The 24,615-nt window shown below is 35.6% G+C and overlaps 3 protein-coding genes and 1 long non-coding RNA gene across 10 annotated transcripts; 2 read left to right on the plus strand and 2 right to left on the minus strand.

The window, feature by feature from the left end:
- Positions 1-250: 250 nt before the first annotated feature.
- On the minus strand, positions 251-8,778 carry LOC107905118 (sugar transport protein 5). Of its 2 annotated transcripts, none has more exons than XM_041094277.1 (4): positions 8,440-8,778; positions 2,478-2,797; positions 1,049-1,769; positions 251-797 (listed from the first exon to the last, which is right to left on the minus strand). In XM_041094277.1, exons 1-4 carry the CDS (start codon positions 8,573-8,575, stop codon positions 643-645), a joined length of 1,332 nt encoding a protein of 443 aa, XP_040950211.1. In that variant the 5' UTR covers positions 8,576-8,778; the 3' UTR covers positions 251-642. The 2 variants fall into 2 exon arrangements, with proteins under 2 accessions (XP_040950211.1, XP_016687181.1); XM_016831692.2 differs by having other exon boundaries at positions 1,140-1,769; positions 8,440-8,777.
- Positions 8,779-12,777: 3,999 nt separating this feature from the next.
- LOC121203358 (MDIS1-interacting receptor like kinase 2) lies at positions 12,778-16,233 on the plus strand. Its single transcript, XM_041094278.1, has 3 exons — positions 12,778-13,110; positions 14,965-15,611; positions 15,703-16,233. The coding sequence occupies exons 1-3, from the start codon at positions 13,037-13,039 to the stop codon at positions 15,993-15,995; spliced, it is 1,014 nt and encodes a 337-aa protein (XP_040950212.1). The 5' UTR covers positions 12,778-13,036; the 3' UTR covers positions 15,996-16,233.
- Positions 13,103-14,931, plus strand: LOC107902591 (MDIS1-interacting receptor like kinase 2-like). The gene has a single exon (XM_016828744.2). It carries the CDS (start codon positions 13,452-13,454, stop codon positions 14,814-14,816), a length of 1,365 nt encoding a protein of 454 aa, XP_016684233.2. The 5' UTR covers positions 13,103-13,451; the 3' UTR covers positions 14,817-14,931.
- Positions 16,234-18,272: 2,039 nt separating the features above from the next.
- On the minus strand, positions 18,273-22,492 carry LOC107905119 (uncharacterized). Of its 6 annotated transcripts, XR_005914054.1 has the most exons (6): positions 21,061-21,412; positions 20,883-20,907; positions 20,296-20,352; positions 19,610-19,686; positions 19,376-19,433; positions 18,439-19,029 (listed from the first exon to the last, which is right to left on the minus strand). It is a non-coding gene; the product is annotated as an uncharacterized lncRNA (long non-coding RNA). The 6 variants fall into 6 exon arrangements; XR_005914056.1 differs by adding an exon at positions 22,291-22,492 and having other exon boundaries at positions 18,273-19,029; positions 20,296-22,193; XR_005914055.1 differs by adding an exon at positions 21,422-22,488 and having other exon boundaries at positions 18,313-19,029; positions 20,296-21,336.
- Between the last annotated feature and the right edge of the window lie 2,123 nt (positions 22,493-24,615).

Genomic DNA, 24,615 nt, shown 5'->3' on the forward strand with positions numbered 1-24,615 from the left:
CATGTTTCTCATTGATTGATGATGAGACTAATTATAAATATCGATCATTTGATATTAATTCAAATGCATGCATGCATACGTGTTTAGGTGTACCGAAATAAAAACATTTAAAATGGTTCATGTGTTGTAGTTGTCATGTTAAAGAAGTTAGTTTAGATGATATTATATATTATTTATTTTTATGTCATATTTTTATATCATTCGAATATAATTTACACACTCACAAAATTATATTATCATACAAATTAAATCTGCAAATCCATCCTATATTATATTTTAAAAGATATAAAGGAAAATAACAGCTACTACATTAAGTACGCGTTAATCCAATGTGGTAAGTAAAAACGAAGAAACAATGGGAAAATGTGGGCATTAAGTTATTAACCAGAAACAAAGCGACGCCAATACCAGTGCTTCTCCCAAACAGAATTCATGGAGTCGAGCGGAATGCCTTTGGTTTCGGGCAAGAAGAGGGCAACGAAAATGGTCATGGACGCGATCCAAGCAGCGTAGAACAAGAAGGTGCCATATTTGAAGTGGCAAAGCATGGTCAAGAAGGTTTGGGAAAGCACGAAGGTGGTGGCGAAGTTGACAGCAACGCTGATGCTTTGGCCCGTGGACCGGATTTTAATGGGGAATATTTCACTTGGAATGAGCCAACTGAGAGGACCCCAAGACCAACCAAACCCAGCTGCGTAGATGCACATTAGAACCAGTACCAGTATGGCGTAGCCTTTGCTGATTTCCTTTGTGCCTGAAACCCCTGTTGTAACTGCTAGCAGAACTGCCACCCCTACCTTCACAAATTTCCCAACCAACATTGATTTAGAAATTGCTTCAATGGACATCGATAAAGAAAATTCATGGGTGGTTGGGTGCTTTTAGTTTTCGTTTAAAGCATTCGCTTTGGAACTAAACCAGAAATTTTGAGGGAGATAAAACTTTAAAATTTTGAGTGGTCAAAATTAAAAAGGTTTAAATTGAATTATTTTTTTTAAAGGACCAACAGTGAATTGGAAAGGGCTTAAAAGAAAATTTTCCCATTTACCCTGGGGGCCAAGGCCCTGGCTCTCCTTGGTGCGCCCCTGGCAATGAGTATACGATCTCCTGATTGGAATATAACAAGAGCAAAAGCATACCTGACAGACAAACATTTGAATTCCACCTTCCAAGAACAAAAACCTGCGACCAAACCGATCAACTACACCGGTGGACACAAGGATTGATGCAAGATTAACTAACCCCAATATGATAGCCGCTATCAATGCTGAATCATTTCCAAAGCCAACTGATTGGAATAGAACTGGTGCATAGAATGCAATGATGTTAATCCCCGTAAGCTGTTGAAAAAATGGTATTGCAATTGACATAACCAGGTGAGGCCGATATTGCCTCTCAAATATGGTAACAAAGGGCTCTCTCTTTGCTTCATTGGCTACATCACTGGCCTTTTTTAACTCAGCCAGCTCAGCTTCCACATCACAATCTTTCCCTCGGACTTTTCGAAGAGAATGTCGGGCTTGCTCCACTTTGCCTCGTTCTATTAGGCTGCTGGGAGTGTCTGAAATCAAGAGGGCGCCTATAGTCATGATGGCAGCGGGCACTACGGCCAGGCCAAGAGAGAGGCGCCACCCCCAACTTCGTTTAGCAGTACCGTAGTTTATGCAGTTGGCTGCCACCACGCCAATGCCTATGAAGAATTGGAAGCCTGTGTTGAAAGCTCCACGCCATCTTGGTGGTGCCACTTCCGAGAGGTATACAGGAGTTGCCTTAATTCAAAGTTTACAACAAAATTTCAAGGTTATAAGAACTAGGTGATCCCTCCTAAGACCAAATTAATGTTGAAACTTCAAATTTAAATTATAGAGACTAAACTGTTAAACTTTTATAGTAATGGGATGATTTGCTCATAAACGTATAGCACAGGGATATACCGAATTGTTTAACCAAAATTTAATGTTAATTTTGCTAGAAAGCTGAATAAACTTTGTTAGTGCATTTATTATTACATGTGCTCAGAGTTGACTTTCACATGATACTTAAACCAGAAATTACCTCTAGATTTTAATTTTATGATTTTTTTGGGGGGGAAATTTTGTGATCAAATTGATATCCAGCTGGCATGTCTAAATTAGGATCCTCAAATCTTAAAATTATTCGTTTGTTAACCATGGAAAGAAACACTGAAGAAGTAGATCATATCTACAATGTAAATAATGTTGATGTGTTCTTAAAAATAGCTAATTGGATAAATATATATTTTTTTGAACCAAAATTGGATAAATATATTAACTACAATATTAAGGGAAATATTTTAAAGAATTATTGTATTTTTTACGAATATGATTAAGTGACAAAATTTGAATGAGGTTGGCCAATACAACTATTCCCTAATGTAAACCAAAAAAAAAAAATACAACTATTTCCTACAAGGCTACAATCCTTTCCAAAAAAAGAAATAGGACCAAGCTAGTTACCTGATTGGTAAAACCAACCCCAAATCCAAGCAAGATACGGCCGAAGATAAGCATGGCAACGTTAGCAGCGCCGCCATTGATGGCAGCACCAGCAAGGAAGGTGAGACCACCTAAGACCATTGTGTTTCGTCGACCAATTGCCGCACTGAGGCGGCTAGCAACCAGTGAGGCAGCTAAACCAGCAATGTACAGTGAAGAAGTAAAGGATGTTAAAACTTGGCTATCATACACGCAATAGATGTTGGTTTTAGCCTCTGCTGCTTTTCTTAAAACTGATGGGAAAAATTTCTGGAGAAATGGTTGCATAGTTGTCACACCTCCTGCAATTATTTAGCCAACAATATCAGGGAAGTTTCACTTTCAGTTTCAGCTGATTCAACTTTCAAGGTTTTTGGTACAAATTTACCCATCCTAAATTCCATTTGAGACCTTTAGAGTAAATTTAACATAGTTTGAACTAAACCCCTTTTTTCCTTTCTGTAATTCGAGTGTGTCGACTTTAGACACTTGAAGAACAGCTTCGAATTCTTTATCTGTTTTCAATTCATTTTTTCGGTTTAGCTGCTTTGAATTTTAACGGAGAATGAAATTAAATATAAAAATACTACTCCATTTATGCTCACATAGCATTAAATTTGTTCCATTTCTGTAATGAAACGTCTCTCAAGCTAATTGATGTGAAAGAATCTTGTTAAGAAATGGCTTAAAATTGGTAGTGGATTGTTGTTGTTGGTAGTGGGTTGTTGGTGGTAGTGGATTAGTGGATGGTTGTTGGTGTCCATTTTCAACCACAAATCTTTGCCAAAGTTTTGGACAATTATGTCCTTGAACTCTCTTATAAATAGAGAGGTTCATTAGCCATATTAATCATCCCAAACCAAGAGAGAGCAAAGCTTGTTCTTTGAAAGCTAGGATTTTAGCTTTCGGGTTTTCTATAGGGGTTGAGAGTTGTAAGGTTCTCGGGTTGTGTCTTGAGTGTAAAACACTTGTAATCTTCATCTTGTTATAGTGAAATTTCTTTTCGCCTCTGCCCGTGGACGTAGGCATTAAAGCCGAACCACGTAAATCCTTGTGTTCACTTTATTTTTCGTTCCGGTCAATTTACTTGTAGTCATATCGGAGTTCTCGAATCGATCCTTTCCGCAACAAATTGGTATCAGAGCGTAGTTGAAGGAGTGATAATATTTTCTGAATTGCCCTGTGACTGCAGCTTTGTCTGATCTTTCACATCAGGAAGAAAATATTATCATTCATTCAAAGGTTCCAAATTATGGCTACAAGTGTTTCATCGACTAAGTATGATGTCGAGAAATTTACCGGGAAAAATAGTTTCAGTTTATGGCGCATCAAGATGCGGGCAGTGCTGGTTCAACAAGGATTGCTAAAAGCATTGTCTGGTAAAGATAAATTACCAAGCACGCTTTCGGAAGAGCAAAAGGATGACATGCTAGAAAGAGCACATAGTGCTATTCTGCTATGTCTAGGAGATGAAGTGCTACGAGAAGTAGCGGATGAGAAAACCGCGTCCGGTTTGTGGCTCCGGTTAGAGAGCAAGTACATGACGAAGTCATTGACGAACCGGCTCTACCTCAAGCAAAGACTCTATGCCCTGAAGATGGAGGAAGGTACACCTGTTTCCCAGCACCTGGATAAATTCAATTCCATTATCATGGATTTGAATAATATCGATAACAAAATCGATGATGAGGACCAAGCAATAATTGTTTTGTGTTCTTTGCCTCCCTCGTATGAGAATTTTGTTGATACAATGATGTACGGTCGTGATGACCTGACTCTAGAGGAGGTGAAAAATGCCTTAAGTTCCAGTGAGTTGAGGAAGAAAATCACTGGTAAGGTGGTCGAAAACAATGAAGGCGAAGGCTTGGTTGCTCGAGGAAGATCCAAGGCAAAGGGTGGAAGTTCAAGTAAAAGCCATCCTAGATCGCAGTCCAAGAAGAGAATACAGTGCTACTACTGTAAGAAGTACGGGCACATGAAGGTAGATTGTCCGAAAAGGAAGGAGAAATCAGAATCACAGGAGCAACAAAATGATCGTGCGAATGTAGCTGATGCAGATTCTTCAAGTGATGCCGAGATCGTTCTTGCAGTATCCGACTCTTACGCTGGTGGGAGATGGATTCTTGATACGGGAGCTACATTTCATATAAGTACTTCGAAAGATGCATTCTCAACATACGAGAAGCATTCTGGTTCAGTACTAATGGGAAATGACCACGCATGTCAAGTCATGGGGATTGGCACAGTTCGTATAAAGATGTTTGACGGTATTGTTAGAACTCTAACTGATGTTCGGCACATTCCAGAAATGAAGAAAAATTTGATCTCTTTGAGTACGTTGGACAAGAAAGGCTTTCGGTACTCTGCTGAAGGTGGAGTTCTCAAGGTATTCTCGGGTGCTTTGACTGTGATACGTGGTAATTTGGAGCGGGGCCTTTACTTCCTCGATGGTTCCTCGGTTACAGGTGTTGCGGGAGTGTCATCATCAGATGATCTAGATTCTGACACCACGAAGTTATGGCATATGCGGCTCGGGCATATGAGCGAGAGAGGCTTATCGGTGCTAAGCAAACGAGGATTATTGTCTGGGCAGTGTACAGGAAAGTTGAATTTCTGTGAGCACTGCGTCTTCGGTAAGCAGACTCGGGTAAAGTTCAGCACTGGGATTCACAAGACAAAAGGCACAGTGGATTACTTCCATTCTGACCTTTGGGGGCCTTCTCCGACAATTTCTAAAGGTGGTTACAGATATCTGCTTACCTTTATCGATGATTACTCGAGAAAGGTTGGGTGTATTTTCTGAAGAGCAAGTATGAGGTTCTCATCAACTTCAAGCAATTTAAAGCTTTAATCGAAAATCAAACAGGAAAGAAGATCAAGCGATTCCGGACGGATAATGGCTTGGAGTTTTGCTCAGGTGAATTCAATGAGTTCTGCAAAAATGAAGGAATAGTGAGACACCGCACTGTTCGTCGAACACCACAACAAAATGGAGTTGCAGAACGCATGAATAGAACTCTCTTGGAGCGAGCTCGTTGCATGCGATCAAATGCTGGGCTCGGTGAAGAATTTTGGGCTGAAGCTGTTAATACTGCTTGTTATTTGGTTAACAGATCTCCGTCAACAGCTATTGAGCTGAAGACTCCTGAGGAAGTATGGTCTGGTTCTCCTGCTGATTACTCTGGTTTAAGAGTGTTTGGCTGCCCTGCGTATGCTCATGTAAATGAGGGAAAACTCAAACCGAGGGCGAAGAAATGCATATTTCTTGGATACGGCCAAGGGGTGAAAGGATACAGGTTGTGGTGTCCTGATCCGGTTCGTCCAAGTTCATCATCAGCAGAGATGTGACTTTGATGAGTCATCCATGCTTCGATCCACCACAAATTCCCGGGAAAAGGAGGAGTCAGATAGAATGGGAGATCACGGTGTTGAGAAGCAGGTGGAGTGTCAGGTGGACGCTCCAATTCCTACGGAAGGTACTTCAGTCCAGGATGATCAAGTTGAGGTGCAAGATTCCGATGAAGATGAGTCACCTCAAGAAAAACCATATAGCATTGCCACTGGAAGAACGAAGAGACAAATCAAACCAAATCCGCGTTACGCTAATCTGGTGTCTTTCGCGCTCAGTGTGGCGGAGTCCATTGGTATAGAACCTTCCAGTTATAATGAGGCTGTCACGTGTGATGAGTCGGCACAGTGGGCAATTGCTATGAGTGAGGAGATAGAATCTCTTCACAAGAACCATACTTGGGAGTTGGTTAAGCCGCCAAGTAACCAGAAGATAGTTGGTTGCAAATGGGTCTTCAAGAAAAAGGAAGGCATCCTAGGGGTTGAAGCAACTAGATTCAAGGCACGATTGGTTGCTAAAGGCTTCACTCAGAAAGAGGGGATTGACTACAATGAAGTTTTCTCCCCAGTCGTAAAGCATTCTTCCATTCGTGTATTACTTGCCATGGTGGCCAAGTCTGATCTAGAACTTGAGCAGCTTGACGTAAAAACGGCGTTCTTGCATGGTGAGCTCGAGGAAACAATCTACATGCGTCAACCAGAGGGTTTTACAGTTCCTGGTAAAGAAGACCATGTCTGTCTATTAAAGAAGTCTTTATATGGATTGAAACAATCCCCAAGGCAGTGGTACAAGCGGTTTGATAGCTTCATGATTCAGCATGGTTACACAAGATGTGACTATGATGCTTGTGTCTATCATCGGAAGCTCTCAGATGGTTCGCACATTTATTTGTTGCTGTATGTTGATGACATGTTAATTGCTTCCAAAAACATGTCGGAAATCAACAAGTTAAAGTCGCAGTTGAGTGGTGAGTTCGAGATGAAGGATCTGGGTGCTGCCAAGAAAATTTTGGGCATGGATATTCACAGAGATCGCAAGGCGGGCAAGCTTCGTGTGTCGCAGAAGAACTACATTGAAAAGGTTCTTCAACGCTTCGGCATGGATAAAGCGAAAACTGTGAGTACTCCGTTGGCACCACATTTCAAACTCTCTGCAGAGTTGTCACCACAATCTGATGAAGAAAAGCAGCAAATGTCTCACATTCCATACTCGAGTGCAGTTGGAAGCGTGATGTATGCAATGGTTTGCACTCGTCCAGACATTTCACATGCAGTTAGTGTGGTCAGCAGATACATGAGTTGTCCTGGCAAGGAACACTGGCAGGCCGTGAAATGGATTCTCAGGTACTTGAGAGGTTCTGCAGATTTATGCTTGGTATATGATCAGAGTGACTGCACTAGCAGTGTCACGGGCTATGTGGACTCTGATTATGCTGGAGATCTGGACAAAAGAAGATCTCTGACGGGTTATGTTTTCACTTATTCTGGAGGAGCCATTAGTTGGAAAGCTGTGTTACAGTCTACCGTAGCCTTATCTACGACTGAGGCGGAATATATGGCGTTAGCAGAAGCAGTGAAAGAAGCATTGTGGATGAAAGGTCTAGTAAGCAGTTTGGGTTTACAACAGGATTTCACTGTTGTATTTTGCGATAGCCAGAGTGTCATACATCTGACTAAAAATCAGATGTTTCATGAACGGACCAAACACATTGATGTCAGATATCATTTTGTTCGGGAACATGTTACGCAAGGTGACATTGTTATCAGCAAGGTTGCTACCGAGAAGAATCCTGCAGATATGTTAACTAAGGTGATCCCTGCATATAAGTTCAAGCATTGCTTGGACTTGATAGGTATTCGGGATTGATTAGCGCCAGAGAGGCGTTTGGAAGAGGTGATCCAGTTCGAGGAATTCACTATGATGTTCAGCTTGGTAAATTTCAAGCCAAGGTGGAGATTTGTTAAGAAATGGCTTAAAATTGGTAGTGGATTGTTGTTGTTGGTAGTGGGTTGTTGGTGGTAGTGGATTAGTGGATGGTTGTTGGTGTCCATTTTCAACCACAAATCTTTGCCAAAGTTTTGGACAATTATGTCCTTGAACTCTCTTATAAATAGAGAGGTTCATTAGCCATATTAATCATCCCAAACCAAGAGAGAGCAAAGCTTGTTCTTTGAAAGCTAGGATTTTAGCTTTCGGGTTTTCTATAGGGGTTGAGAGTTGTAAGGTTCTCGGGTTGTGTCTTGAGTGTAAAACACTTGTAATCTTCATCTTGTTATAGTGAAATTTCTTTTCGCCTCTGCCCGTGGACGTAGGCATTAAAGCCGAACCACGTAAATCCTTGTGTTCACTTTATTTTTCGTTCCGGTCAATTTACTTGTAGTCATATCGGAGTTCTCGAATCGATCCTTTCCGCAACAAATCTCATGGATGCAGCGAAAAACACAATTAATTACATGTACTCCTCTGTTTTACAATCATGGAAGATGAAAATTTAATTCGAAGACGAAAACAGTGTAATTTTTTTTTTCATTCTTCTTCTTTCTACCTTACTCTGTACCAGAAATTATTACCAAAGCTGGATAAAAAAACAATTACCTGAAATTCCAATGTCATAACCAAATATGAGGCCGCTTGAAGCAGCAACAATGCAGGTGATCACCACCGAAGCTGTGATCTTGCCATTGAAGCTGCTGACAGGTCCATCGACGCCGCCAAAACCTCCAACAGCCATTTCTGGTGCTATTTGTCAGTGTCCGGGGAGGATCAGTTTTGCTCTCCTGACCACCTTGTCGCGACAAAGACGAGATCACTCTACTTTATATACTGAAAATTAGTAGTGTTGCTGAAGCCGTAAGAGCTATGAATTTATTTTGCTTCCAGATTGACTTTATCCTAATTTTGTTTTGGATCTGATATACCTACCTTTCAATCTGTCAACGAACCTTGGCATTTAATATTTAAGAAATAAAAATTAATGCCAATCAATACAAAATGGATAACCGTCATATTTTCATATAATCATTCCAAGCAACGCCTCATGATGATCAAAATTTTAAATTATATGTAAATAATTTATATAATTATATCATTATTAAAATATTAAAATATTATTACATAAAATAATTTAAAATTAATAAATTTGACATGGGTATAACCTTAATCTCACTTTTAATTATATGATTTTGATTAAGGGAAAGAATCCTTATCAAGAATGGTAAAGAGGACCAATGATTTTCTTCATATTTTGAATTTAGTTATACCTTTTTCTTTTTTTCTTTTTTAATATCCATTTGAGTTTAGTTTAGTACTGTTTCTTAAAGGTACTTTGGATCAAAAGTTCAAATTTTATACTTTTACTTTTGGCTAAAAAATTACTTTTGCAAAATTTTTGAAAAGCTCAAAAGCATACTCAAATGTATTTTGTCCCAAAAATACTTCTTAAAAACAATACTAAATTGATCCTTAATGCAGAGCTTATTTCCAGTGCTTGTCTAAACATGTGATTAAATTATTATTTATCCTAAAATTAAATTATTTTTTCAGATTTATTTTAAAAAAAACTTGCAATTCAATACCTCAACTTTGAATTGTTGTAACCTAAGAACTTGCGATTTTAATGTATCCTAAAAGCATTATAAAAGTTTCTCCTCTGTTATTTTTATATTTCTAACAATAACTTGTTTGATTGCTTTAACTAGAGCAACTGGGCCGGGACTCGTTCGTACACCCAACAACAATAGCGCGGGGTGTTAGGTACTGTGGGGCAAGTCACAATGTCAAAGGGACCTCTGATTTGTTAGTGTGCAATAGGTTGTAAAAGGACCGAGGCAGAGCCACGTCAAGCAGAAGACAAATCTCCAACAACCATGCAAAGAGCATGAAATGAATCAGCAATTGTTGGCTTAGCCCACGTGAAATACCAATATCTTCCCTTCTCCGATTAAGCAACATTATTAATTCAAGAAAAAAACAAATAAGCAACATGAATTCGTAAGTGGAATGAATATACATATATCAATCTTCTCCTACTTCTCTTGAGACGAATGGGAAGTGGCACATGGGATTATGCTCATAGGTCATAGGTAAACGGGCATGCAAAATAATTGAATTTAGCAGTTAATACAAAATCCAAAATTTGTCCAACCATTAAACCATACAGACTATCTTACTTTATTTATTTATTTAACCATTAAAATATGCTGGTGGAATTTTTAAAATTTCATTTTACTTCTGTTTGGCACATTTTGCCAGCTAGAAAACGTGATGAGATACAGTGATGTTAGTGGTTGACTAGAGAGAAAATACAAGGAAGATGGAAACAAAAGAGGAGGAGGAAATAAAGTTTAGAAAAGAGAGAAAACTGGAGAAATTCTAGTTCCCCTACGGTCAGCGTCCCATGAGCCCGGTTTAAAGCTAAAGTAGAGTACCGGGTCATCCAATAAAAGAATAAATGAAAGGGAAATTATATAGTTTAGTATCTAAACTTGCTTTTAATTTCTAAATTGGTACTTAAGTTATTTTTTGTCCAAATTAGTAATCCAATTTCTTTTCTGCCACATATTTAAATTCATTTTTTTAACATAATTTAATTAAGATGACATGGAAATTAATACACTTTCCAATTTGCTCTTCCTTAATTTCCTTGCTTTAATTAATTATCATGGGTCCAGGCCCCAGGGGTTGAAGTTATGACATTCAATTCTGACTTCGATATTCGCTTTTTTCCGTTTTAATATTAAAAGGCGTTGATATTTTTGTCTAACCGTTTAAAGTTTTATATTTACAAAACAGAGGTACTAAAATATTTAAAATATTTATTATGCATATAGATTTTAAAGTATATTTTTGTTAGAGTTGTATGACCTAAATTTTTATTAAAAAATAAAATACAGTGGTAAAATAGGAGGATCTATAGTTCAATCTGCTCCGCTGTAATCTCAGGGAGATAAGATCTGAAATTCTTCGGTCTGCTCCACTGTAATCTCAGGGAGATAAGACCTGGTGCGATCTACTCTACTGTAACTTCAGAGAGATAAGATCCTTATTTTAATCCACTCCACTGTAATCTCAAGGAGATAGGATTACTATCTTCAATCTGCTCCGCTGTAATCTCAGGGAGATAAGATCTGAAATTCTTCGGTCTGTTCCACTGTAATCTCAGGGACCAGAAGACAAATTCCTAAATTGAGGCTGCACCTACGGCCCCCACAGTACGGCATAGGCTGCATAAGTAGAATCCGTTTAGAAGTACACATCTATTTGATATTGACTGTGCAAGTAAAATTCATATATAACTTCCCTCCTTCTATTTGACATTGATTAGAATAAAATTTTTCAACTTATTAAACTCCTTTTATATTAATTTGAATTTCAATATTAGTGCATTTGTTTCTCCTCTGCCCATAGTTTTTACTCGAAAGGATTTTTACGTAAAATTTGTGTGTTTTTTTCATTCTTCTTTTTTTTTTGCTTTACAATTTTTCTGTATTACCATTATCGACATTCAGTTTTTACAATTTTAATATTAAAATCTTTAAAGAAATATTTTTTTATGAATATGTGTACCTTTTTCTTTCTTTCTTTTTTCCATAAAAAATCTTAATTGCTCAATTTTTTCAAACTAAATCATTACTTTGTCAATGATGATGTTGATCTTTGAGCTGGTCATGGTTTTTTTCATTTTTCTATAATTTTATCTTGTTTTTAATTTAGTCCACGTTATTATGGTTTCATAGTTTTTGGTTTGTCAGTTCTATTTTCTTTGAAAGTAGATGTGATTTTATTTTTAATTTTAATTTTTAATCATGCTTTGACATATATGGCTCAAGCCTGTTTTTGACATTTTTGAGGTCCTAGGCGAAACAATGAATTGGATCTCTTTTAAAGAAAATTATAAAATATAATACAATAAAAGTTGAAAACGTTTTTGGGCCCTAGAAGATAAAACATTTATGGTGAAAAATTGAAAACCCTAGGCATTTAATTAATTAATTTTAGTCTGAATTTTCTTTCCACATTAATTTATGATGTGGTGAGTCTTTTGGGGTCTTTGGCAATTTTTCTTGTTTGATTTGTGTTTATCGTCATATTGATTTGATGATAGCGAGGTTAGGATTTAATTTTCAACAATTTGATCAAGCTTATACATGTTTAGTTTGCTTTTGAATTATTTCAGTGTTACAGTTATTGTCAATTTGCCATTTTTTTTTGAGATTATTTTGCAAACATGACATTTGTGCATAATTTGTAATTATTTATTTATCATTTGTACTATATGTCATGTCTTTGTATTATTATTATTATTCAAAATTACTATTCATAATAATAATTTTTTAAATAAAATATTTTATTCAAATCTAACCCATTTTTGAAAATAATTAACCTCAATTTAAGTTTTCTTTCTACCAAATCTCTTCTATCAATAATTCAGTCCGATGGCTAAATTTGTTCATATGTTAATCATATTACAATGCTTTTTTTCAATTTTTAATAAACTTAATTCGGATTAACTAATGGTTCAATTTATTATTAAAAACATACATACTAAAAAATATTTCATTTTAATATTTATAATTTTATTTACTATTATCAATTTTCGAATTTAGGAAATTTTGGTTCAAATGGCCTGCCCTTAAACAAGTACAAAACCATAGTGGCTTTTTAGATAAGGCCTCCCAAAGAAACTAAGGGCAAAGGCCCACAGAAGATAGTATAACGTTAGTGTTAGGCAAGGGAATCGGTGGATTCTTTTCTAACTTCTAAAATTTGTCCAACTCGACAATGAAAGACCCAAAAAGTGGAGGAGACTTTTCCAAGTCTTTCTCTTATTATTTTTATATTTAAAGGTGGATGGGTACTGAAATTCAACTTTGCTACAGAAAAACAAATACCAATCATGGAAAATTCCACTCAAATAATGAAGTTTATAAATCTTAAGATATATCCAAATTGAAGATGAACATACTTACAGACATCAATACTGAAATAATATTTTGATGATGAAGAGAGTAGTCTGGCATGCTTCCTTGCTTCTCCTGGTTGTTACGTTGCATGCTTGTTTATCTCATGCTTAGTCTAATTCTACTGCAGAATCACTTGCACTCCTCGATCGGAAAGTCAACCTTCAATCCCTCACAAACCGCTCTGTTTTGCCTTCCTGGACTATCTCGCCTCGAAATGCAGAAGCAAGTCCATGCAGTTGGTTTGGGGTCCATTGCAAAGGCGACAGCGTTTACAGAATCAATCTTACGAGCTATGGCGTAAAAGGTACATTGCATGGATTTCCATTCTCATCTTTGCCTAACCTTGAAGAATTGGACCTTAGCATCAATGGACTTTTCGGCACGATCCCACCTCAAATCAATCAGCTCTCTAATCTCACTTACCTTGATTTGTCATATAATCAGTTGTCTGGTAAAATCCCACCTCAAATTGGTCAGCTTATTCATCTCAGGACCCTTCACCTTGTTCAGAACCTATTGAATAGCTCCATTCCTGAGGAAATAGGTCAGCTAAAGTCCCTCGAAGAGCTTGCCTTGCAGAACAACTATTTAAATGGTTCCATCCCTTCCTCTTTGGTTAACTTGGCCAACCTGACCTACTTGTATATGTTAAATAATTCCCTTTCTGGTAACATCCCTTCAGAAATAGGAAATCTCAGCAGCTTGCAGGAACTTTACATTGACAAAAACCAACTCGCAGGTTCCATCCCTTCCACTTTTGGAAACCTAAAACACTTGAGATTGCTCTACTTGTCCACTAACAGTCTTTCAGGATCCATCCCTTCTGAATTTGGGCATATGGAATCGCTGACTGAATTAGCACTTTTTAAAAACAATCTATCAGGTTTCATCCCACCCTCACTCGGAAACTTGACTGATCTGACCATTCTCCAACTGTATGAAAATAAACTTTTTGGCCCCATTCCTGAAGAGTTAGGGAACTTGAAATTATTGGTTTTCCTAGAGTTGAGTCAAAACCAACTCAATGGTTCTATTCCATCTTCATTTGCTAATTTGAGCAACTTGGAAACTTTGTTCCTCCGAGACAACCAACTTTCCGGTCCCATACCTCAAGAAATAGGAAACTTCATGAAAATGTGGATGTTGGAACTCGATGAAAACCAGTTCACAGGGCAGCTGCCACAAAACATTTGCAAAGGTGGAAAACTGGAATATTTCATAGCCAATGACAATCATTTCAGAGGACCAATACCCAAAGACTTGAAAAACTGCAGCAGCCTAAAAAGAGTGCGCCTGGAAAGAAATAGACTGACTGGAAACATATCAGAAGATTTCGGAGTCTATCCAAGCTTGGAATTTATAAGCCTTAGTGACAATGACTTTTATGGTGAAATTTCACCTCAGTGGGCGTTGTGCAATAATTTGAGCAACCTACAGATTGCCCGGAACAACATCACTGGCAGAATACCACCTGAGCTTGGAAACTCAACTCAGTTTCAAGCTCTTGATCTTTCTTCAAATCATTTAGTTGGGGAGATTCCAAAGGAACTGACAAAATTGACATCTTTAACAAGGCTTATTTTGTCAGGGAATCAACTCTCTGGTGGTATACCAATGGAAGTTGGATCTTTTTCCCAACTCGAGTATCTTGATTTGTCGGCAAACAGATTGAGTCAGTCCATCCCCAAGACTATAGGGGATATGTTGAAATTGCACTACTTGAATTTGAGTAGTAACAATTTCAGCCTAGGAATTCCACCTCAGATAGGCAAGTTAGTTCAAGTGAATGAATTAGATCTGAGTCATAACGTGCTTTCTGGGGATATTCCAACACAAATTCAATCTTTGCAGAGCTTGTCAACGTTGAACCTCTCTTACAATAACCTCTCGGCAGCATCACCATTTTCGATGAACTCCGAGGCTTGCTCCATGTTAACATTGCGCATAATGAGTTGCAGGGTCCAATTCCTGATATTCCGGCATTTCAAAATGCTCCAATACAAGCACTAGAAGGAAACAAGGGTTTGTGTGGCAATGTTAGTGGGTTGAAACCTTGCAAGCTTTCTAAAAACGGCCACCACAAGTTACTCTACGCAATCATGTTTCCTCTGTTAGGAGCTTCTATCCTTTTAATTGTTATTCTGGCTTTGTATTTCAGCTTCAAAAGTCGGGGAAAACATGCAGATGAAGAAAGTGAAAGCAGCTTGATTAGTGCAAGCCTCTTTTCAATATCGTCCTTTGATGGAAAATTGTTGTACTCTGAGATCATAAGTGCAACAAACAACTTCGATTCTAGTTGCTGCATTGGAAAGGGAGGATACGGAAATGTATACAGGGTAGAGCTATCATCCGGTGATATTGTAGCTGTGAAGAAAGTCCATCCACTGCGTGCTGATGAAGTTAGAGCTGCAAAAGAATTCCAAAATGAAGTAATGGCGTGCATAGAGATACGGCATCGAAATATCGTAAAGTTCTATGGGTTTTGTTGGTCTGCCGAACAATCATTCTTGGTTTACAAATACCTTGAAAAGGGTAGTTTGGCTACAAATCTAAGCAATGAAGAAGCAGGAAGAGAATTGGATTGGGAAAAAAGGGTGAATATTATAAAAGGTGTTGCTAATGCCTTGTCTTACTTGCACAATGATTGCTCGCCACCGATTGTTCATCGAGACTTGTCAAGCAACAATGTTTTGCTTGATGCGGAATTTGAAGCTCATGTTTCGGATTTTGGCACGGCTAAACTTCTCAATCCAGACTCATCTAATTGGACCAATCTTGCTGGAACATATGGATATGTCGCACCAGGTAATTTAGTTCATAGAAATCTTTTGTTGCATAAAAGGTGGATCATCATTCTGCAATCGACTATTTCTTTTTAACAATTTTTCCTTTTCAGAACTTGCCTACACAATGAAGGTTAGTGAGAAATGTGACGTTTATAGTTTCGGAGTGTTGACTATGGAAGTTATCATGGGAGCACATCCTGGTGACTTGATCTCCACACTACCATCTTCATCTCTTGAAATGCGGCTTCTGGTAAAAGATGTCTTGGATCAAAGGCCTTTACCTCCATCAACAGACGTTCAAGACAAACTGGAATCAGTGATGGAGATAGCTTTTATGTGCTTAGCTGAAAATCCACATTCTAGACCAATCATGTACGCTATTTCTCAGTTGTTAGCCAGCTGAACCATTTCCTCCCATGGGTCATTGCATTGAATTGCAGACCAGAACGTATGATGTTTGTCAGCTGCTACTCTGAAGTTTGAATATTTTATTGCTGTGTCATTCCAGATATGCAAGTAGATTTGTAAGAACAGTATTCCCAGGTTTTTATGTATCATATTCCCGTTTAAAGTGATTTGCAAGCAAATAGACACCGTAATGTAACTTCTTTTCAAGAAATAAGAAAGACTTCATTTTACAACTTCTATCTTTTTCTTCTTAATAGAAGAGGAAATACATAAATTAAACAAACATAGCTCTTGGTGACAGAACACTAATAGCATCAATATCAAGTTGATCAAGAAACACCATTGAAGGAGAGTAATACAAAATACTTGGTAATATTTGCCCCTAAGCCATCGATGCTATACAAAATATTCAACATCATATGCTATACAAAATATTGTAATCAACTTATAACTTCAGACATGATAAATTAACTTGTTATGTTAGTTATATCATAGCAAGTTTTCTTGGTTATCAATGACGACTTTGACTTTCAATCCAACCACCATCCACAGTACATATATTGCCGACTTTACTCTCCATTTCCTTGTAGAAGCTGCTGCTCAATGATTGGCTCTCAGAGACAAAAATATATGGTTGGTTCAAATTTTCTGGTTTTAATCAGGCTGCCTTTAGTTTGAAATTGTTTTGGTTTAATGATCGAGGGGCTTTTTCAAATGCTATTGACTTTTATAATTGAAATTTTCAACAGTCATAGTAATTCTTTTTTTATATATAATAATTGAGTTGGTAGAATTTGTGTGATGATGTGTGTTGGTAGAATTTTTATCTTCAAGTCTTCAAATGATATTCGTCTTCACTGTAGATATTGGTGTTAAGATTTGGGGTTAATTATAATTTTAAAAAGAATTAAAGGATTTAATGAGAATGTTTAAAAGATTTAATCAAAACTTTTAAAAAATAAAGACTTAACGAGATTTTAAAGGGACTTAATTAAATTTTTTTTAAATAATTTAAAAGACTTAATGAAAAATTCTAAAGTCGCTAATTAGTTTAGTTAAAAGAAAGTCAAAATAGAATTTGTTAATCTAATATCTAATAAATATATTTGGCTATTTTACAAAACTGATCCAAAATAATTAAATGTTTATAAGAATAATCCAAATTCAAAAGTATTTATGAGAATGACTTGAAAGGATCAGTGCCTCTGGGTTATGACACCTTCATAGTTGGTATCCATGTCTGCAATTCCTAAAAAATTACTTAATAATTGAAAAAACAGCTAAAATAATTTTTTTTATGTCAGCAATGCAATAGCTGACACTCATATATATATATATATATATATATATATTTAAAAATACATGTTATAGTAGGCATAAAAATAAAATTGCAGCACGTTTGGTTCGCTGTAATGGAATAGAGGCGTAATGGAATAGAAGCGTAATGGAATAGAGGCGTAATAGCAATTCAATTGTTTGGTTGAATGTAATGGAATAGAGGCGTAATAGTATTCTTGTGTTTGGTTGAATGGAATGGAGGTGTAATAGCATAAGAGAAAAAACTAAAATGACTAGAATACCCTTAGCAGAAATTTGTTTAGGCAAATGATTATTGTTATTGTTATTAAATTTTAATAAGATTATTAATATCAATAATAAATGATTTAATCATATTTTAACATAATTATTAAATATATTTTAATTAAAATATATAATTTAATAAAATTCTTAATAATCAATATTCTTATATGGATTTACTAAAATCATAATATATAATACAATAAAATATAATTTAAAATAATTAATATTAAATATAATTTAGTTAAAATATATAATTTAATAAAATTCAATATAATTATTCTTATATGAATTTACTAAAATCATATTATATAATACTATGAAAATAATATATAATCTACTTTATTATTTTTAAACTGCAATACATATTTAATGTGCTAAAATATCATTAGTGAAACAAATAATTTAATTATTCTACAATAAAAAAATATTAGCCAGAACCTTATGTAGAAATAGACTATCCTTGTGAGGTGAACAAATTTTGAAAATAGTCTACAGCAAATTGCATAAATTCTTCGTCTTTAAAATATTTGATCATGTTATTATGTTGATGCTTTGTAGGTATATGTATAATTGAGATAAAAATTAAAATTTGCATGGAATTATAAAGATATCATGCATATTGGTCAACAAAGAAAATGTTTTGTTTACTTTGGCGACCATGTAAAATTTGCCAAGGTCCAAAAAAGTTGGATGAATCCAACAGAACAAGAAATTATTGTTGGATGAATAGGTTAATACAAGGATTATTGTAAGATAAAACCATGAACCATAATCCACGTAGTAGATACAATATGACTAATTCATCTATTCTATAAAATGCTAAACAAATCAACTCATGCCAGCAACAAAATCGAAGATAGAACAACTAGGGTGTCACTGGAAACTCCCCAACTTTAATTATAAAAAATATAATAAAATAGATTTTCCAACTTCTTTAAATCTAGCACTGCCGTGCCATTTTGCAACACTTCAAGCAAAACAATCCCCAACCATTCTTCCATCTCGTCAAACAAATAGGTTACCTGCAGCAGGAAAGATGCTCCATACCAAACCGACTTTCTAGTGAAAGTAAAAGAACGCAGCTACTCTATCTTTGTTGATAAGAATTTACAATGTATCACGAGTCTTTGTTGATAAGAACGCAGCAACTCTATCTTCATGAAGCTTCCACCTACCTAAGGAGGAAAGAGTACAAGGATTTCTAGTAATGTACATATAAACATCTGATCCCTGTTTTTGAACCACTACATTAACCTTGTTACATTACATCCTTGTCTTGTACAAACATATGGTAAATGATGCAAACCTGGTATTAGATAATTAATTTACTCCGTGTCACTATTGGATTCTAAAAAGCTAAACTCTCTGTATCCATCAAGCTTGATTAGTATAGTTCCACGGTTTTCTTCACGCCACTGAATACCTTCCTTTTCAAGAAGCTTAGTGACCTGTATGCATCAGCCAGTGACATAAAACATTAGACAACAAGAAGATAAACTACACTGTCCTCCTAAGACAAAAGCATAAAGTAAAATGTTCGCAATGAAGAAAATGAATCAAAGTTCAATATAATCAATAAAACATTTCAACCACATATAATCTACCAAAACATCCACATTAATCATTTCTGGATAAATCAACCACCACAAAAGAATCTGACTTTTTTTTAATTAATTTACTACAGAAAGGACAACTAGCTGGATTAGGATACTTTAGATCCATACCGACTGTTTCAGTTTTGACTTCCCCATACCATGTGTTCCACAGCCAGTAATAACCAAGTAGAAAACACACCTGATCAGAAAGATAAGCCGCATACCTCCAACTCTCCCTTTGAATATGCAGTAGCAGCCTGTAGAAGAACATTCATTCTACCATCAAATAGTCAACTGTACTCATATCAATTACAAAAAATTCATATGGAGCAATGCAACTTGTATTCATGATGTTCATATATGTATGTATGTATGCATGTATGTATTTGGTTTATAGAAATAACAAATATACATATTGATATAAACGCCATACCTTCTGAAAATAAGATCTCATGGAATCCCAATGTTCTTTGGCACTCTATCTAAATTTGTGATATTCATCTCCCTTAGCTACAAATTACAGAAATTCTGAATTGTAAAGAAAAAGATGATGAAAAATAGTGCAGAAACGTATATACAGGTTGTACAAAAGAGTTTATGATGAATATTTTGAGAAATGGTTATAAATGCTACGTGAAGAAGGAAATAAAAACAATACAAACCCTTAAAGAAAACTACATCCAATCAAGAATCACCTTAAAATTCTTCCGTTCCTTTTTCTTATTATTATTTCAGTAGACTTTTTTAAGTTCTAAAAAGGAACCAAAGAGTTACCTAACCACTTTTACGATTATTCTTATGTCTTGATTTCTCATAATAAGTAGAGGGGGCAGTTATTCAAGTAGCTCTGAGTACTTGTATATTCAAATTATGGCAGGAGTAGGACAAACAGAAGAAAAGTAATGCATACGTATCTAGCATACATGTGACTAAAAATGAAAAGATAATTAATAGCAATTTGTCAGTTTACCCTTCCAATAGAGGTGATCAAGTGCAATTTAGCAAATAAAACTGTTTATAGTGATATTCATAACCCCATTTCAAAACCAGAGGTCACAATATAAACAAACTCACACATACAATAACATGCAAAGCCTGAGAAAATTAACAAGAGAATACCATAGATATCCTGCTGAGGTTCTGCATCAGTATAGCTGCAGCTAAACCTGGATCCGGCTAAGAAAATCAACAGTTTCAGAAAAAACATTTACCTCTAGGCTTGGGTTCAACCATAAATTTAATTTTTAAAAAGAATTTGTAACAATATGAATCTAGTAGATAGCCATTTAAAATGTTTCAGCTATATCCGATAGCTCTTTGGTTCATAAAAGAAATTCCTAAGCTACCTCAAAGAACAAAGACTTGCAATCAGAAACTATTAGGCTTCACAGAATAAACTTTCAAAGACTTGCAATCAGAAACTATGATGCTTCACAGAATAAACTTTCTCGGATACATCACAGAATCATACTTCACCTCAAGAATTATTTTTCATGGAACAGAAATATACAAAGCTATACGCAACAAGTAATAGAACCACTTTGAAAAAAATTTCATATGTTTGATCGAACATGCAATAGAATCAGTCAAAGAAAAGCCGAATAAAAATCATAACAAAGGAATTAAAATTAGGAGAACAAAAAACAAATATTCTAGATTTGAGCAAAAGCAAAACTAATCTGTAAAATAAACAGGGAACCAGCGACCTGCTAAAATAATGATGGTAACGACCTGTCACTCAAAACTGAAGAGTTAGAAAATGGAGAAAAGAAAAACGAAATCGATTTTACAGAAAAGAAAAGAAAAACAGGGAAAGAGTGCGAGCATTTTTCGTTGTTAGAAGAAGAAGAAGCAGAAATCGATGGAAGAAGAAGCAGAAATTACTTGTGCAATATCGATGGAAGAAGAAGCAGAAATCGATGAGGGCAGAATATGGAATAGAAAATAAGAAACGGTAAGGAATCCCTAATCGGCGCTCAGCGTGGGGAATGCCTATTACAGCCAGTGGGCGTAATAGGGACGGAATGGATTCGGGACGTAATAGCATTACGGCCAACCAAACGCCCGTTTGGTGGTGGGCCCGCCGAATAGGGGGAATGCATTCCTATTCCCCCAACCAAACGTGCTGTGAAGGTACCATTTACCAAGTGATCGATACACCTTTTTCAAAAAAAAATAAAATTACTTTAGTTTTTGATGCTACTGTGGTGAACGGCACCCACACAGTAAAAAAATAGAGACTTACACGGTAGAAAGCAAGTAAAATCTCGGAAGCACATACAAGGATGTGGCACGTCAATTTCCAAAAACACAGCTGAGTTACGAATATATATATATATATATAAAGCATGTATATTATGTACTTTTATTGCTTTTGAATGAATATATGCAACAAGCCCTAAAATTTTAAACTTCTTTGGTAACTGTATGTTTTTTCATGATAAGGGAGGGGGTCCAAGGATCAATCTTAAGATTTGACATCAATCAAGATTTCATTTTAATTGAAGTTTTTTTTGCTATTACCCCAAGGGCGAACTTGACATTTTAATAATTGTACTTAGTATTATAAAAAAATGGCCTGAAAATCTTGTAAACTTAAAAGTTATTATCCAATAAAATTTTAAGCCATCCAATAAAGAACCCAAGTTCCATCCACTTCAAATATTATTCTCTTGTTTCCAAACAATGTGGAAGCTGAAATCATCAGGTTGAGCAAAACAACAGCTCATCTCTTTTCACTTCTTCTCCCCAACTTTACATCACTATATAGTCTCACCTGCATGGATGTATGGCCCCCAAGAAAAAAGATGGCTTTGTTCTCAATGCTTCTTTATATTTTCTTAATTGAGGTGTTCCATTAATTTCTTGCGGGGCTGTGGGCATTAGGGTTCACTTTTGGAGAAAAGTTATGCAAAAAATCCATCGTCCCATGCCATTCTGCATTTTTCCCATATAGACCATGTCCAGTTTTCCATTTGTTTGTTGTGTCCCTGAGTGTCCATTATGTATTCCAGACACTGATTCAACAATGATATGAGGAGAAGAAGCTATGTCCATGCTTCATAGCATATTATATATCCCACACCTAAGCGCAGACTAAGATATTTGACTGACCTCAAATAGATGGCAAGGAAATCATGTCGTACAACATCATATAAATCTTGAACAGCCTTAACAGCACCTTTTTCATGCTCCGGCTTTCTGTTTAGGCCACAATCAGACCAAAAGACAGACATAAGTATACAGATACAGAATTTTATGAGAAACAAGGTAATATATAAAGATAACGAGAAAACCCCAAAGACATCTGTTTAACCTTTTCCTTTGAAATTTGTATAGGAAAAATCATGATGCAGGCTTTTATAAGCAAGTCATTTTCCCCTTGAAATTAGTATATCAAAGAAGTGAAAAGAGTGCCGGCACAGGAAAATAATTGTTTTTACCGGCAAAGGGGTGCTCGTTGGTGACCGACACTCTAAATAAGTTATTATTTTTGTTAGAGTATAGATTCTGTTAGTCTATTACTAATTTGTTATACAAGCTGGAATATTGTTAGTAAGTGGTTAGCAGCAGTTAGTTATAGTAGCTAGTCATAGCAGTTAGTCATGTATAAATATTATTCATGTACTTATTAAAGGTAAGCTAATAATACTAGTAAAGATTTAGGGTGGGTTTGGATGGGCGATTGGGTGCGGTGCGGTACGTTTAACTTACTTTTTGTCTCACGCTACAGTATCTAATCTCACCGCCACCGTTGTTTTTACACTAATCACAGGTAAACACACCGCCCATCCAAACTCACTCTTAGTGTGTTCATTCTATTTCTTTGATCCTGTTATTCATCATAATACAATTACTAACATTTTATACTCAATATAAACATGTATTTTTTAAAATTCGTGTAACACCCCTTACCCGAGACCTTTGCCGGAGTCTGGCACGAGACGTTACCTGACTTAACTTACCAGTTCGGAGCATAAAAATTTATTTTTAAAATTAATTCACTCGCGTTCAATCAATACGTCCCTAAAAAGAGCACTCGAGACCCTAAAACATACAACGAAAATGATTTGGGTCCAAACCGGGAACATTAAAAATTTTCTGTATACTTAAACAAATCAAAATAATTTATTTCACTATTCACAATAAAACTATCCACCTACATAACTGTCACTAATTTAATTATAACTTGAGTTACAAAACTCGAAATTTAGATCCATAATTTTTCCCTAAAACTACACTCATATATCTTCTTACCATAAAATTTCTAGAATTTTTGGGTTAGCCAATTAGTACAGTTTATTCGTTAAAGTCTCCCCTGTTTCACTTTCGATGGTTCTGACCTTTGTTCACTCAAAATCAATTATCTCATTGTACAGACTTCATATGGTGCTTTCGCTTGCTTCTATTGAAAATATACTCACTAAGGAATCTAGACATATAAATTATAACTCATAATTCTTTCTATACAATTTTTAATGACTTTATAAAGTCAGAACAGAAGACTTCAAAAACCATTCTTACCCGGTCTCACTAAAATTCAAATATCTAAAAATATATAACTCTTTTTCTTACTCTATTTCTTTAATGTGAAAATAGATTCATTCAGATTTAATTTCATATCTCACTCAGCTTCTAATTCAATTTCCACCATTGTTGGTGATTTTTCAAAATCACGTCAATACTGTTGTCCAAAAACTATTCCATTGCAATTTTTTTTACTCTTTTATAATTTCTTTGTATTAATTATCATTTAGGCATACACAACACCAAAACACATTCTTATATGGCCATTTCAATAGTTAATCATTATCGAATATTTACTTACTACTCCTTAGCCATATCATAAGGATACACACAAAATGATTAATTCTCTATACATGCCATATAAATCAAAAAGTTGTTTAACAAAATCTACCGGGGTAAATCTGGATAGTGTGATCGTTGATGTAGATCCGATCCTCCGAACATATATATATACACGTCAATATACAAGAAACAATAAACACACACAAGTAAGCTTACAGAAAGCTTAGTAAGTTCATAGACTCACAATAAAATCTTACCAAATTTTCACTAACAATATTAATAAACAAATAAAAATTCAACATTTTCTGCCAACCACAATTTCAAACAATGAATTTACTCAATCGAACTCAATATCAGATGTCAACTTATATTCCAACATTTAGCTTCAATTTCATTTTTAAATACTTGTCAAATTAAGGATCGTCTTACGAATTTGAGTACATCGTTTGCCCGATGCCACGATTTGCTTGAATCTTTTACAATGCTATAACTCAGTATGGTTTCCTTCATTGAAATACCATACCTACTTTTCACAACTCAATATGGTTTTCTTCACTGAAACACCATACCTACTTTTCACAATTTTCCATTGATTCACCATGGACTTATTCGTCAATTCATCACTGATTA

This window comes from Gossypium hirsutum, chromosome D05, assembly GCF_007990345.1.
Source record: "Gossypium hirsutum isolate 1008001.06 chromosome D05, Gossypium_hirsutum_v2.1, whole genome shotgun sequence".
NCBI lineage: Eukaryota > Viridiplantae > Streptophyta > Magnoliopsida > Malvales > Malvaceae > Gossypium > Gossypium hirsutum.